Source organism: Dermacentor andersoni, chromosome 1 (assembly GCF_023375885.2).
Source record: "Dermacentor andersoni chromosome 1, qqDerAnde1_hic_scaffold, whole genome shotgun sequence".
NCBI lineage: Eukaryota > Metazoa > Arthropoda > Arachnida > Ixodida > Ixodidae > Dermacentor > Dermacentor andersoni.
This window is the reverse complement of record NC_092814.1, coordinates 409,987,306-410,001,784: the sequence shown is the minus strand read 5'-3', so window position 1 is coordinate 410,001,784 and position 14,479 is coordinate 409,987,306. Positions and strand designations below refer to the sequence as shown.

The 14,479-nt window shown below is 48.4% G+C and overlaps 1 protein-coding gene across 7 annotated transcripts in view; it reads left to right on the top strand.

Annotated features, from left to right (window-relative positions):
• The window catches only part of Rel (nuclear factor NF-kappa-B family member relish), a 417,698-nt gene that overhangs the window by 229,440 nt on the left and 173,779 nt on the right, over positions 1-14,479 (top strand). For 5 of the 7 annotated variants that reach the window (XM_055064991.1, XM_055064990.1, XM_050168414.3 and 2 more), the window contains 2 exons: positions 2,448-2,589; positions 8,602-8,754. In XM_055064991.1, the coding sequence (XP_054920966.1) occupies positions 2,448-2,589; positions 8,602-8,754 (295 nt within the window). The remainder of the gene's footprint in view (positions 1-2,447; positions 2,590-8,601; positions 8,755-14,479) is intronic. The other 2 variants (XM_055064994.1, XM_050168416.2) reach the window with 1 other exon arrangement.

Below are 14,479 nucleotides of genomic sequence, written 5' to 3'. Positions count from 1 at the left end.
CAGTTGAACAAAGTGTTTGGGGCCTCCAAAAGCATTCATTATTTAGGTCACTTCGTTGTAAAGGTTGCATACAGCACAGCTCACAATATAACCGAGACAGAATTATTGCTTCTTTGTGCAGGTTATTTCGTCGCAAAGGCATTCGTTATACAGGCACTTGAGTATAATATGCAGGGTGTCTACCAACCGGGAAAACCGGGAAAACCGGGAATTCTCAGGGATATTGAGTAGTCTGGAAAAAGTCAGGGAGAACTCAGGGAATTTGGGCCTCTATCAGGGAAAATTAGCGGCAATATATTGAAAGGGTCGAAAGTCGCGGTAATGCTGGCTCGAGCAACAGAAAGGAGTCGTAATGAATCGTCTTTGACGCGCTGTCATCGGCTGGAGGAGTTGCCAGTGTGCAGTCAACGACCGACTTTCCCGGATTCCCGATAATTTGGACGGCTTCGCGCCACGGCCACGCAACCCATAGAGTCAACGTATCAGATCGTGTGAAATTTCGGACGCAAGAACTCTTCGCCGTCCGATTTTCCGGACGTTTTTCCGTGACCGCAGGTCCGAAACGGCAATAATCAAAGGCACCACCGCTGCCGTTTTCATTACTTCGCCACCTCGAACCGGCACTCTCGCACGCAGATCCGCTGGCAGCAGTTGCCACCACTGCGGCAACGCTAGGCCTAGCTCCTTCGACGTTCGCTATGAAGCTTCTTGCCATTGGGCGCCGAGTTTTTTTTTTGAAAGAATTAGCTGTTGTCAGCAATGGCACGGACTCCGCATTTGTGGCCCTCGCGATTGGCTTAGGAACATAGAAAACACGGTGCGTTGCATAATGCCGGTTTCCGAAAGTCAGCTTGGCCTGTGTACAGAAATGTTACATGGTGAAGCATACACAAAAGTATTGCAGTGAAGCATAACAAGCGTGGGAAGGGGCTATTGCCACGGAACACAGTATGCATTCCTTAATTATACACACGTGCACCCGGTATTTCCTGTCACAGTACGAGCGCCGATATGCCTAATATGTGTACCGACAGGCCTCCACAGCGTTTTCGAAAGTGCCTGTCGCTGTTTGAGCCCCTAAGGGCAGTAAATGACACGTATTTATTTTTTTTCCAACTGGCCTATTTTTCGAACGTTTTCCCGACCCCTAGGGAGTTCTAAAGATCGGTCGTGGTCTCTGCAACTGACCAAGATGCTTCAAATGGTCCTTGGGGCGAACGAGTGGCAGAAGGAGGACAAGAACAGAAATGATGTACGCATTGAGGAATAAACGGGAAAGGAAGCTTTCTACCGCCGTTTTGAAGAAGCTTGAGCTCAAAAAACAAAATTTTGGCTGATACCGAGATGCAGGTGTCCTTCATCCAAACCAGAATAAACTCTTTAAAGCAGTGAAACACAACACTCAGGCGTCGTGCGCGGGCTGAGAGTATGTCAGGACAGTTGAGGTTGACTTACGAGCGGTTGCGAGAGAATCTCAATGGTGACAGAGTTCGGGCCTCATACCACTGAGCTTGCTATCAGTTGATAGAAATAGCTCATATTAGAATATTTGCTTCTATGTGCATCTCCTTTTTATTCGTATTTGTGAATGTCCGACTTCATTTGCAATTTTTTTTCGAAGACACTTTATTTGCTGTGCATTTTACTAACCCCTGCCTTCTATTCTCTTTTTGAATAACGAACACTACTCCTTAGTATTCAAATTCGATTAAGTCGCTTTTTTTATTTTTTTCATGTGCTTAATAGAGAGTGACAGCATCAGGCGATATGGTTTCAGGCCGTCTTGACATAAAACATAGTTCTGCATCACTCAGGGGAATGGGCAAAGGCACTCAGGGAAAACCTGGAAAACTCAGGGAATTTGGAAATGTCAACTTGGTAGACACCCTGAATATGTTTTGAGGCAAGGAGCATTTCATAATACAGCTGCTAGTACTGTAGGAAACCATTTTGTCATATATTCGTGGGTGTAATTTTTCATGCTTCACATTGCACAATAACCTGCTTCTCCAGGGTGAAGCCATCAATCCAAGCATTATCATGTTGGGGACCATGTTTTATAGCTAGTGCAGTCTATGGAAAGCAGGTGCGGCCTTCTTTGAGTGCCACTGCCCAATACTGCAGGGCTTTTGCATGCTCACTATTGGTAGTGTAGTTGAACATGTTGAGGCAGCAGTGTAAACAACAAAAATGTGACAAGTATCATTGCATAGAACAAGCACTGTTCTACAGAAGCTGTACCGTAAGCCACTTCAAGCATTTTTGTTGTTTGCACTGTTCTTACAAGGGGTTCGGTTCTTACCTGACTGCCACACTTTCTCTCTTCAACAGGCATAATTTCTAATGGAGTGGGTTATTTCATTTGTTTCTTCCATAACATCACATCTTTGGTTAAGTTATGTTTGTAGTGTTTCTACTTCACATTGTCCTGCTTGTTGCCTTCCCAGGTGGCCATAGTCTTCAAGACGCCTCCATACCGCAACACCAACTTGCAGCACCAGGTGGCAGTCAAGTTTCAACTGATTCGCAAGTCGGACAATGACTGCAGCGAACCCTTTGAGTTCACCTATCTGCCATGTGGCCCTTCTGGTTAGTAGAGCAGTACTCCACAGGCTTCTTGTTTAGAAGGGGCTCTGCAAGACTACTTTATCAAAGTCATGAAAAGCATTTCCCATGAAAGGACAGAATTTTAGAAATTATTTGCAGCAAAAGTATTTCAATGCATTAATAGAACCAGATTTACCAGCAATCGAAGATCGCCATTCATCTCCATCGCAGTGCTCCTGCTCCTTCAATGGCTTGCACTGCAAGGCTACGGTGGAGCGGGGCAGTGCCCGCAATGGTCAGCCCACTTAACATCTTGGTGGCATGCAGTTTTAAACTTGCTTTTAAATGTTGATGTAGACGCCACTGCTTCCTTTTTGGCACTTGCGACACGCTAAACTCAGAAACTGTCCATGAACTTATGTTTGAGTTGATATAGAGTTTATATGGCTGCAGCGTTGAGTCCTATAGCTCTAGTTTAAAGGAATTGAGTAGACTTTTCTTTGTGGGCGACGCGTACTGCCATGCTCCAGTGGCCATGGGGGCTCCAATATGATGTCTTACGCTATGATGAGCCCTGCTTCACGACGGCACCTAAAGCAGGGTAACTGCTGACATGGGCTTCGATTCACATGTCGAGACAACTGTATATGTGATGGACATCACATTCACGCTGCGCGTCTACTTCTCATCAAGTGATATTTGCCCACAGCTCATGTAATACCCCTTACCGGTGAATTTGAGGAATAAAATAGTATAAATTATTTACCATGCTCAAAGAGTTTTGCAGGGCCCCTTTAAGCTTAAAGCTTTGCACAATCTGCTTTTTGAGAAATTGCAGGATCTTTTTTTTCGTTTCTCTCTTGTCAATGCCAACTAGCTCTGTGAAAGAACTGGAGCGCATGTCATGTCACCTAGCACGAGCTAGCACGTGTGCGCTTGTGCTAGCTTATTTTTGGCCAAAGACTTAGCTTTACATCACTCGCAAGAGCATGTCAGTTTCTCCCATTCTTGCCTCGTGGCGGCTAACGCTTTGAGATAATTTGTTATACTGCACTGCCTTCGGGATCGGCTCAGGTCGTAACAGAAAAGGGTGTAATGCTTCTTACCAGAGTAAATAATTGCCGTTAATGCTGTTGCCGTCATGCTATCGTTGTCATTTTGCTTTTGTCATCACATTCAGGCTCACGTCAAACACAACTGCTTGCTTTATGCAGACACCTTGGTCCATCTGCTAATTCTTCCAAGTTCCAAGTGGTGCTGTGTAGCCAGCTCAGCTACAGTAGACTCCCTTTAAGACGAACTCGAAGGACCATGAAAATTTGTTGGTCTTATCAGAAGAATAATTGGCAACATGACCAGGTGCATTCAGATATCTTACTTCAAAACAGTAAATGAAGTAGACTTAAAACGGAGGGAGGGACAATGACATAGAAAGCATTTATTTAGCTGAACTTAATAAAAAACTGTTTTCAAGTGGTACTCTTGCTTGGTTTCATCCAGTCCGTGATGGATGTTTGGCGCTTCTGTGCAAATCGGCGAGCAGCTACAAATAATGTCATTTCACCTAATGACCTCAAAAATCCTTCTGTGCATTCGTGCTGCCGGAAAAAGTTCACTAGGGAGCTAAAGCAGGCATCTGCCATGTCACAAGTCATCGGTGCTATCATCTGAGGTAGCGAAAGTACAAAGGAGCGCACGGTGAAGCGACATAATCTAGAGGAAAGTGTGACATTCAGCAAAGTGGGGAAGGAGAAACGAGGCAAAACATGGAGGAAGGAGGAAGGTAGGCGTAGGTGCGCTGGGTTAGCCTCCTCTGGCAGTGGCTACAGGTTTCGTTTGCGATACGGACGTACTGGGTTTGTCTCGTGATAACATCGTCCTCGCACACTGTACGCTGCGCGTGCGAGTGAAAGCGTGTGACAGCGAGCCTACGATAGCGGCTCAATCCCGTGTGCTCAAAGGAGGAAGGGGGGGCGCCATCTTCTGTCATGTCCATGGCACTGGGGAGGGGAGGGAAGTGGTGTTGTATTTCGGTCACGCGGGCTTTGTAGCTTGAATGCAATCTGCTTTGGGGGCACCGTCTAAGTGGGCTGAAGGCTCGTAGTTTTGCATGCACTGTATTCTCGCCGCTCAGTTTGCATTGAAGCGATAGACAGCGTGCAAAGGTGACTTCGCTCGCTGCTGCTGCGGCGATTCTTCATACCAGCATTTTGACAGTGGGCTTCCATGGTCATCGAGTGTGATATGTTCATGCTTGCCTGTGCGCACTGACACCATGCTTGGCAATGTAGTTAGTAAGCAAATCTTTACAAGGGAGTGTTCAACTCTGGTGGCTGCTGCGTATGGCGCGGCCGTGTGAGCCCCGTCTTGAATGAAATCTGCAATGCGGACAGTCTAGGTGCACCAAGGGCCAATAGTTTCATGTGCGCTATAGCACCCATATGCTTGCGCATCATCCGCATTCACAAAGTGAAACGTCACTGTCTCTTTGTTTCTTCATCTTGTTTTCGCCTCTGTCCACGGGCGATGCGCGCGCCCCCGGGCACGGCGTATCGAGGCACCCTGGCCTCCAGGATTTGTAGCGGTCACTTCAAATGTTCATCTTAACCAAAGCGCACATCTGAGGTGGTTCATCTTAAGGGGATTTTTTTACACCGAGTCTATGGAAAACCAAACAAACATTCCCATGTTGTTCGTTATATGCAAGAATTCGGCTTAACCGAGTTCGTCTTAACGAGCGTTCACTGTACAGTGCAGTCCACTTATAACGATACCACATATAACGATATATCGGTTATAACGATGGGTCGACATGAGATTGTCATTTTATGCATTAGGTCTATGGGGAAAAAAAGCATTTATAACGATAGGTTATTCACCGCATATCGGATATAACGATCAAAATTTTGCAGTCTGGACGGCGTTTTCAGTGCCAAATAATCGTAACGTTTCTGTTGCTTAGTTCCCTGAAACGAACGATGTCGAGACGAGGCGATGTTTACCTCCGTAAGTTCGTATCTGCCGCCATTACCGCGCAGCGCGTCTCGCCCCGCTCACGCACTGGAGAATAGCTGAGTAGGCGCAGCGCGCCACAAGATGGCGCTAGCTGCTTCATGCGCGTCGGCCACGGTCACTCCGAAAGAGAGAGAAAGAAAAAAAGAAGCGACAAGCAAAGCGGCGCGGTGGCGCCCGTCCCGCGTCTCTCTCGCGATAGCAGGCTGACGCCACCGAAGCAGCGTGCAACGAACGGTTCAACCCAGTTCGAAGATGGCGCCGACAAAGCGCAAAGCTGTGTCGCTTGACACGAAGATGGATATTTTGCAGGACTCTCGATGCGGCTTCAAGGTGAGCGCCCTCGTGAAGAAGTATGAGCTCGTCCAGTTAACGATACCAACCATCTTGAAAACCGGGAGCACCGCGATTGTGAAGGCAGGAGCTATCAGCGGCCATTCCGATCAGCGGAAAAGGGTTAGAGACCCTTTGTACGCCGATGTTGAAGAGGCGCTTTACCAGTGGTTCATCACCAATTGCTTCAAGAAGGCGGGCTTTGTGCGTAAGGACGAACTTCCCCAACCCGCTGAGACCGACCCGGTGGAAGTCGCTGACATAACCGAGCTCTGGGAGCTCGTTCCTACTGGTGACACAGGTGGTGTGTCGAAGGAAGAGTTTTTGACTGCAGACAGTGCTGCCTCGTTCTGCGAAGAGGTCACCGACGAGGCGATAGCCGAAGATGTGCTGTCTCGACAGACGGCAAAGTTGTGCGACGGTGGCGATGGCATTAGCGACAGTGACGAGATCGACAGTGGCTCCTTGACCCCGACCACGATGTCCACGCAAAGTGCACTGTCGTCGATTGACTCCTTAATTGATTTTATGCATGCTAAAGGATTGCCGCCAGTGTTCGCGCAGCAGCTGGAATCCATGCACACCGCGGTTGTGAAGCTGAAGCTGCCGCAAAAGCAAGTGCAGATTTCGGACTATTTCGGCGCGCCTAACCCTTGACATAATCATTGGCGCTAGAAATAAAGTTTGTTTTTCACGGCCTACTGTCTACATCATCTATTCTTTAGAGCAAGTAGCGAATTCGAGTTCAGAGCTGCAAAGGTATGTTCCGCGTTTAAAAAAAATTTTTTTTTTTTTTTATAACTGCAGTCCAGATATAGCGATCATCGGTTATAACGATCATATTTTTCGTCTTTCTCGATATCAATATAAGTGGACTATATATGCATACCACTTGCAAAGTGGTATGCATAATGTAGGTTCCTAGTCTGCTTTTCTTCTCTCTCTTCTGCCACCTCTAAGATCCCACAAGAACTGATTTCTTGCTTTGCACTACGGTAATGGCCTAAGGGAATTCCCATTTTTCTGTAAAAGAAATAATGTACAAAAGTGCTATATAAGTGACACTGCTGCCAGCCTCCAAGCCAGTTTTTCCCTAGCTCTGATGTAATTACAGAGATTTTGCTAGGTTTTTGCTAGCGCCATGTTAGTCTGTTGTCATATTTTCTGTACAACAATTTTTATGTAAAAGGATTACAGCGTTTTTTTCTAAACTCATTTAGAACATTTGAATTGGTAGTTATTTCAGATAAGGCTAAAGGATGTTTACTACACTAGTTGATGCATCTTCAGACTGTATAGACGTTTTACAATGAGAAGCCTGTGGCAACTCCTGGCACAGGCAGCAGGAGCTGCTACAGGCGAGCCACCATTGAATGCCTTATGAATTGAAAGCAAGCCGGTATCTGCCACCACCCGGCATTCCAGCAGCATTGTGCTGAGAAGCCGGGAATTGCGTAGGTACCATTTGCTTAAAATATGGAAGGACAGAGGGAAGACTTTCTCTGTCATGAACCAAAAGAACTTATAAAAATTTAATTCTGAGATTTCACTGAAGGACATGTTTCTGCCGCAGATGAAGACACGCACAAAAGGAAGAAACATAGATGACGGCATGGGTGGCATGGCACAGGCAGCATGTCTTCATTTTCGGCAAAAAACATGTCTTTCAACAAACACCAGCTAAGCCAACAAGCAGTTCTGTTGAAACTGAGATTTTATGTGCCAAAATCAACAGTATGATTATGAGGCACACTGAAGGGGATGGGGCTCTGGAATAATTTTGATTACCTAGGGTTCTTTAACGTGCACTCAATACACGGTAAACAAGAGTTTTTGCGCCACCATCGAAATGTGGCCGCCGTGGCCAGGATTTGATCCTACATGCTCAGGCTTAGCACCGCAATGCCAAAGCCACTACGCTACCATGGCAGGTTGCAAGAACCACAACAGAGACTTGAATGTGTGGGATGAGACTATGTGCAAGCTTCATCCGCCTATCCTGCACAAAACGTGCCTGTATTTATGACCGTCCTTCATGCACACATTTCCGCAAGGCGAGCGCAAGCTTTACTGCCAGCGCAGGATAGCCAATTGCCAGGAATTAGCGGCCACCAATAGCCAGCAATAACTGCTAGCCCAACACCATCTGCAGCAGCAGCCTGTCACTGCTGGCACAAAATATTACGAAATGTGATATTTGTGCCAGCCTAAGCATGTGAGTCAACGTTCTGTCCTCCTCATGCAAGCACGACTGACATACTTGAGCAACCTCACTTTCCATAACAGCGAAGTCAAACGTGCAGTAATAGGCGAGCGCCGCGCATTTTTTTTTCTGCGCCGCTCAACCAGTTACAACGTTTTTATCCATGCAAATACACTTTAATCTGCGCTATAAGTACCATATATGCCCGCGTAATGAACAATTTTTTTTTCCCAATATAGCGAACCAAAGTTGGGGGTGTGTATATTATGCGGGGTAAATTTCACAGAGACATTTTCGAAACAGCAAAAATTGAAAAGACAGTAATGATTTGGAACAGGCTGAAGATAACTTTGCAGTAAGAATACATGTATACCATTTGCAAAGCATAACTTGATTGTAAGCACCAGGCCTACCATTAAGGTCGTGTATCCTTATAGCAGTGGTGCAAAGGAAAACTGACCCACAACGTCTAAGTACTATGTTGTGCCCCTTCTTTTCATTTGCAGAAGAGCTATTGGCACGCAAGCGGCGCAAGCTTAGTCATCACTCCCCTGAAGAGATGTCCCCTTATTCAGGCATCATGGCTCCCCCTTCGAGCAGCAGCAGCACGGGCGGCCAGGCATTCCCAAATGAATTCGGCATGGCTACCTCTTACCCAGGTGACCCTACTGTGCAGGGAAGGAAGCAATATTTGAGCAGCGTAACAGTTCCCTATTCAAGTCGGCACATTGACTGTGCCCAGACAATGCTGAGCCTCGTAGAGGAGAGCTGAGGCTAGTGTTGTAGATTAGGAGTGGTATGACCGGCCTGCCTTGTTGTGGCCACTTGCATTTGAATATGCGCCAGCCTCTTAAGCCACTAAAAAAAAAAGAGCTGTCTCTTAGCCTGGCGACAAGTTTTCACCAGGCTTTCTCAGGTACAAAGTTGTCTCTGCTGTGAATGCAGGATCTAACCTTGGACTGTGATAAATCTTGTGAGGTGGTGAAATCTGATGCCTTTACGTGTACAAGGAGGACAATGAAGGGTAATGTATTAACCACATGAGCCCATTGTTTCGATGCTCAGGAGTCCTATGTCTCACATTTCTCAGTTTGCCAGCACATGCTGATGTGTCACTGTTGCAGTACTTGTCAACCTGCCATTTACACAAAAGCATTGTTTTTCAAATTTGCCGATTGTGCCGACTACAAATAAATCATATGCTGTCAGAAATCTTTTACTTCGCCGTCAGTTCAACACCAAGCTAGTGCAGTTGCATTCAATGCAAGTGGCTTTCACTCCTCCATTGCCATCAAAATGCACTGCTGGTGCGAAGGGCAGGCACACAGGTGTGTGTGTAGTAATTCCATTTGTTCTGAGACTTGTTCAGCTGCTCCTTTAATTAAGTTCAAAGATAATGTTTCACTATCTTGTTGAACACATAGCAAGGAGAGCTATCGGCAGCTCAACAAGCATGTAATTATGTCATTTCTTGGAATGCATGTTAACTTGTAAGCCGCATTGTCTCAATGACTTTGGCGTGTGCCATGCCTTGCACAAGCTTACACGCAGGCACTGTTTCTCCTTCTAGAGATTGTACATGTGACCTTATTCTCTGCAGCTGGTGCATTTCTGATGTGCTGGAGTGACCCAGGATTTCTAGATAGGGATCTCTTCAGGCAGGGTATTCTCGCATGCTTCCAGCTATGTGGCTTAGCTGCATTGCCGAGGGATTGTATGTACAATCGAACTTCGGTATATCGAACACCGCGGTGATTGCGAAATAGTTCGATATAGCCAGAATTTGATATTAAAATCGCATAATAAACGCATCAAAAGCTTCTGCAAATCAATCAATGAACCAAGGGCACGATCGGGAATATTGTTCAGAGTGCGTGGTTGATTGCGCCGCGCACAATTGGCCTAGGCCACGGTCAACTTCGTCAGCCGTGAGCGCGCGGTCGATTGCGCTGCACACAATTGACCTAGGCCACGACGACTTCGTCAGCCGTGAGCGTGCGGTCGATTGTGCTGCACACAATTGACCTAGGCCACGACGACTTCGTCAGCCGTGAGCGTGCGGTCGATTGCGCTGCACACAATTGACCTAGGCCACGACGACTTCGTCAGCCGTGAGCGTGCGGTCGATTGCGCTGCACACAATTGGCCTAGGCCACGCCGACTTCGTCGGCTGTGAGCGCGCGGTCGATTGCGCTGCACACAATTGACCTAGGCCACAGCAACTTCGTCAGCCGTGAGCGTGCGGTCGATGGTGCCACATGCAATTGACCTAGGCCACACCGACTTCTGCTGTGAGTGCGCGGTCTATTGCGCCGCACACAATTGACGTAGACCACGGCGACTTCGTCAGCCGCGTCCGCGCTCGATTGCGCCGCATGCAATTGACCTAGGCCATGCCCACTTCGTCGGCCGTGAGCACGTGGTCAATGGTGCCGCATGCAGTTGACCTAGGCCACTCTAACTTCGTCAGCTGTGAGCGCGCAGCCGATTGCGCCACACACAATTGACCTAGGCCATGGTCAACTTCATCAGCCATGACTGTGCGGTCGATTGCGCCGCATGCAATTAACCTAGGCCATGCTGACTTCGTCCGCCGGGAACACGCAGTCTATTGCGACACACACATATTGACCTAGGCCACGGCGACTTTGTCAGCTGTGAGCGTGCGGTCGATTGCACCGCACACAATTGACCTAGGCCACGCCTACTTCTTCACCCGTGAGCATGCGGTCGATTGCACCGCATGCAACTGACCTAGGCCACACCGACTTCTTCTGCTGTGAGCGCGCAGTCTGTTGCACCACACACAATTGATGTAGGTCACGGCGACTTCGTCAGCCGCGTGCGCGCTAGATTGCGCCGCATGCAATTTACCTAGGCCACGCCGACTTTGTCGGCCGTGAGCATGCAGTCGATGGCGCCGCATGCAGTGGACCTAGGCCACTCCAACTTCGTCAGCCGTGAGCGCGCAGCCGATTGCGCCACACACAATTGACCTAGGCTACGGTCAACTTCGTCAGCCATGACTGTGCGGTCAATTGCGCCGCATGCAATTGACCTAGGCCGCACTGACTTCGTTCACCAGGAACACGCAGTCAATTGCAACGCACACGTATCGACCTAGGCCACGGCGACTTTGTCAGCTGTGAGCGCACGGTCAATTGTGCCGCTCACAATTGACCTAGGCCACGCCTACTTTGTCAGCTGTGAGCGTGCGGTCGATTGCGTCACATGCAATTGACCTAGGCCACGCCAACTTCGCCCGACGTGAGTGCACGGTCGACGGCGCCGCATGCAATTGACCTAGGCCACGCCGACTTCGTCCGACATGAGTGCATGGTCTATGGCACCGCATGCAATTGACCTAGGCCACGCCGACTTCATCAGCCGTGAGCGCACGGTCGATTGCGCTGCATGCAATTGACCTAGGCCACGCCCACGTCGTCTGATGTGAGTGCACGGTCGATGGCGGCGCATGCAATTGACCTAGGCCACGCCGACTTCATCAGCCGTGTGGGTACGGTCGTTTGCGCTGCATGCAATTGACCTAGGCCACACCGACTTCATCAGCCGTGAGCGCACGGTCGATTGCGCCACATGCAATTGACCCAGGCCATGCCGACTTCGTCCGACGTGAGTGCACAGTCGATGGCGTCGCATGCAATTGACCTAGGCCACGCCGACTTCATCAGCCATGAGCGCACGGTCGATGGGGCCGCATGCAATTGACCTAGGCCCCGCAGACTTCATCAGCCGTGAGCGCACAGTCGATTGCGCCGCATGCAATTGACCTAGGCCACGCCGACTTCATCTGACGTGAGTGCATGGTCGATGGCGGTGCATGCAATTTACCTAGGCCACGCCGACTTCGTCGGCCGTGAGCGCACGGTCGATTGCGCCGCACGCAATTGACCTACGCCATGCCGGCTTTATCCTCCCTGAGCGCGCAGTTGATTGCACCACATGCAATTGACCTAGGTCATGCTGACTTCGTCAGCCGTGAGCGTGCGGTCGATTGCACCACATGCAATTGACCTAGGCCATGCCGACTTCATCAGCCGTAAGCGCACGGTCTATTGCGCCACATGCAATTGACCTAGGCCACGCTGACTTTACCAGCTGTGAGCGCACGGTCGATGGCGCCACATGCAATTGACCTAGGCCACGCAGACTTCACAGCCGTGAGTGCACAGTCAATTGCACCGCATGCAATTGACCTAGGCCACGCCGACTTCGTTTAACGTGAGTGCACGGTCGATGGCGTCGCATGCAATTGACCTAGGCCATGCTGACTTTATCAGCCATGAGCGCACGGTTGATTGCTCCGCATGCATTGACCTAGGCCACGCCGACTTCGTCGGCCGTGAGCGCACGGTCGATTGCGCCGCACGCAATTGACCTACGCCACGCCGACTTTGTCCACCCTGAGCGCGCAGTTGATTGCAACACATGCAATTGACCTAGGTCATGCTGACTTCATCAGCCGTGAGCGTGCAGTCGATTGCGCCGCATGCCTAGGCCGTGTTGACTTTATCAACCACATGATGTCGGCGCGGCCTAGGCTAATCGTGTGCGGCGCAACCGAATGCGTGCTCCAAACAGCAATCCCCGATTGCGCCCCAATTGTGCCGCAGTAAATACTCACTTGAAGCTTCACACAAACTATTTATTTGGCTGAAAGTACAGCAGCAGTGTAGCCTGCTTCTTATTTACAGCCGCGTGCTTAAATGGGGAGTCCTCAGCATAGTCTGAACAATCCACAAGCAAAAGGCTGGTACCCTCTATTGTGCCACAGTAGCGGTGTAAAACGGCCAAACCAGCTACAGCCCCAGTTGAAGTCAGGAGTGGGGCAACATCAGCGTTTGCGGGATCAACCTCGGCAGCGTCTTTGTTTGGTCGCTACTTCTGCTGCGATCTCCACATCCGTCAATCGAAGCATTAGGTATTAAGTGGCGTCTATGAATAAGCCCAGTGAGTGCACGCTGTCGCGCGTCTTTGTGGATGCAAACTGCCAGTCCTCATAAGGGGCAGCAGGCGCAGAGTCCGGCAAGTTCAGTGCATTGTTGACATTGTCGAACCAGCCAAGCTGCCGCACGCATACAAATGTGTGCGTTCAAATGGCGCCCTCGGCGGGATCGATGTGTGCAGCTATAGTGCGTAGCAGTTGGGAACAGCCCATCGCACCATCGCCATCTTCGAGGGTGTTGCAGGAAAGCTCACCACCTCTCAACAACGTGGTCTGTGGTGGCGGAGTTCGATATATCCATTTCACGTCCGACCCCGTTCGAAATAAAAAGTAAAAAATGCATGCGATTTTCCCGGTGACATAGAAAGTGTTCGATATACGAAAAAATTTTATACATCTGTGTTACGAACCACTGTCAAGGCAGTGGTGGGGCTTATGCTTAGTTACTGCACAAGTATCTGCCGACACATCTGCAGAAATGCTACTTCATTTCCACAGGTGCTTCCGCTTTGCAACAAGTTATTTGACTTGCCAGAATCAATAAAAATGATCATAACCGTAGTTATACGGAAGTGACTGTATGCATGTTTCTTGTGGCATGTGCTGTGCTACAGCCAAAAAAAAAAACCAATTTAATTGAATTCCCCTTTACTAAAATGAGACCTGTCATTGTTGTTTGATGATATGCTGGGAGGACTGTATCCTCTTTTATCTGTCACTGGGTCATTGGCAGCATTTTATAGCTTAAATGTTTTGTAGAGCTTAATGTAAAATTTTGTTAAGACAACTTGGCCAGTGTAAGACTAGAGTGAAGAGTACAAGTCATTTGTGAGCTGTCATAACTTGTAATTACGGGTGGCTTCCATTGTCTCCATGCACTTGATCTCTGGTATGTTTACACAGGCTTTTGTGTAGGGGGCCTGTGTTGTGGTTTGTCGTTTATTTATTGCCGCTTCATGGTGAAGCCTCATGGTTGTGTGATTTGAGGTTCGAGTATGTCATATCCTCGGACATTGGGGACTGTCACATGAAACAAAAGGTGTGTAGTTATAGTATGTTTACAAATGAAATATATCAGCTTCAAACACACACTGTTATAAGTGAGCAAGGCACATACAAGGCGCAGCTCATTTGTTTGATGATCTTTTGCAGGTTGGCTTGAAACATTTTCGACTTAGTTGCTGTTAATGCAGCCTTTCCATTCGTTTGTGCTTTTTTTGTGTGTGTTTCTTGAAAGGGCTTGCTTTAATTATTGGGAAATTGACATTGACACACTTGAAGTTATGTCATAATAATTGGCAAAGCAAATTTTTGCAGCTTGGCAGAAAATTCCACTGTAGGAAGCAAAGAGTTTCACAGTTCACGATAATGAAGTGAGAAACACTTGATTTTTATCATTTTACATAATTAAAAAAAAC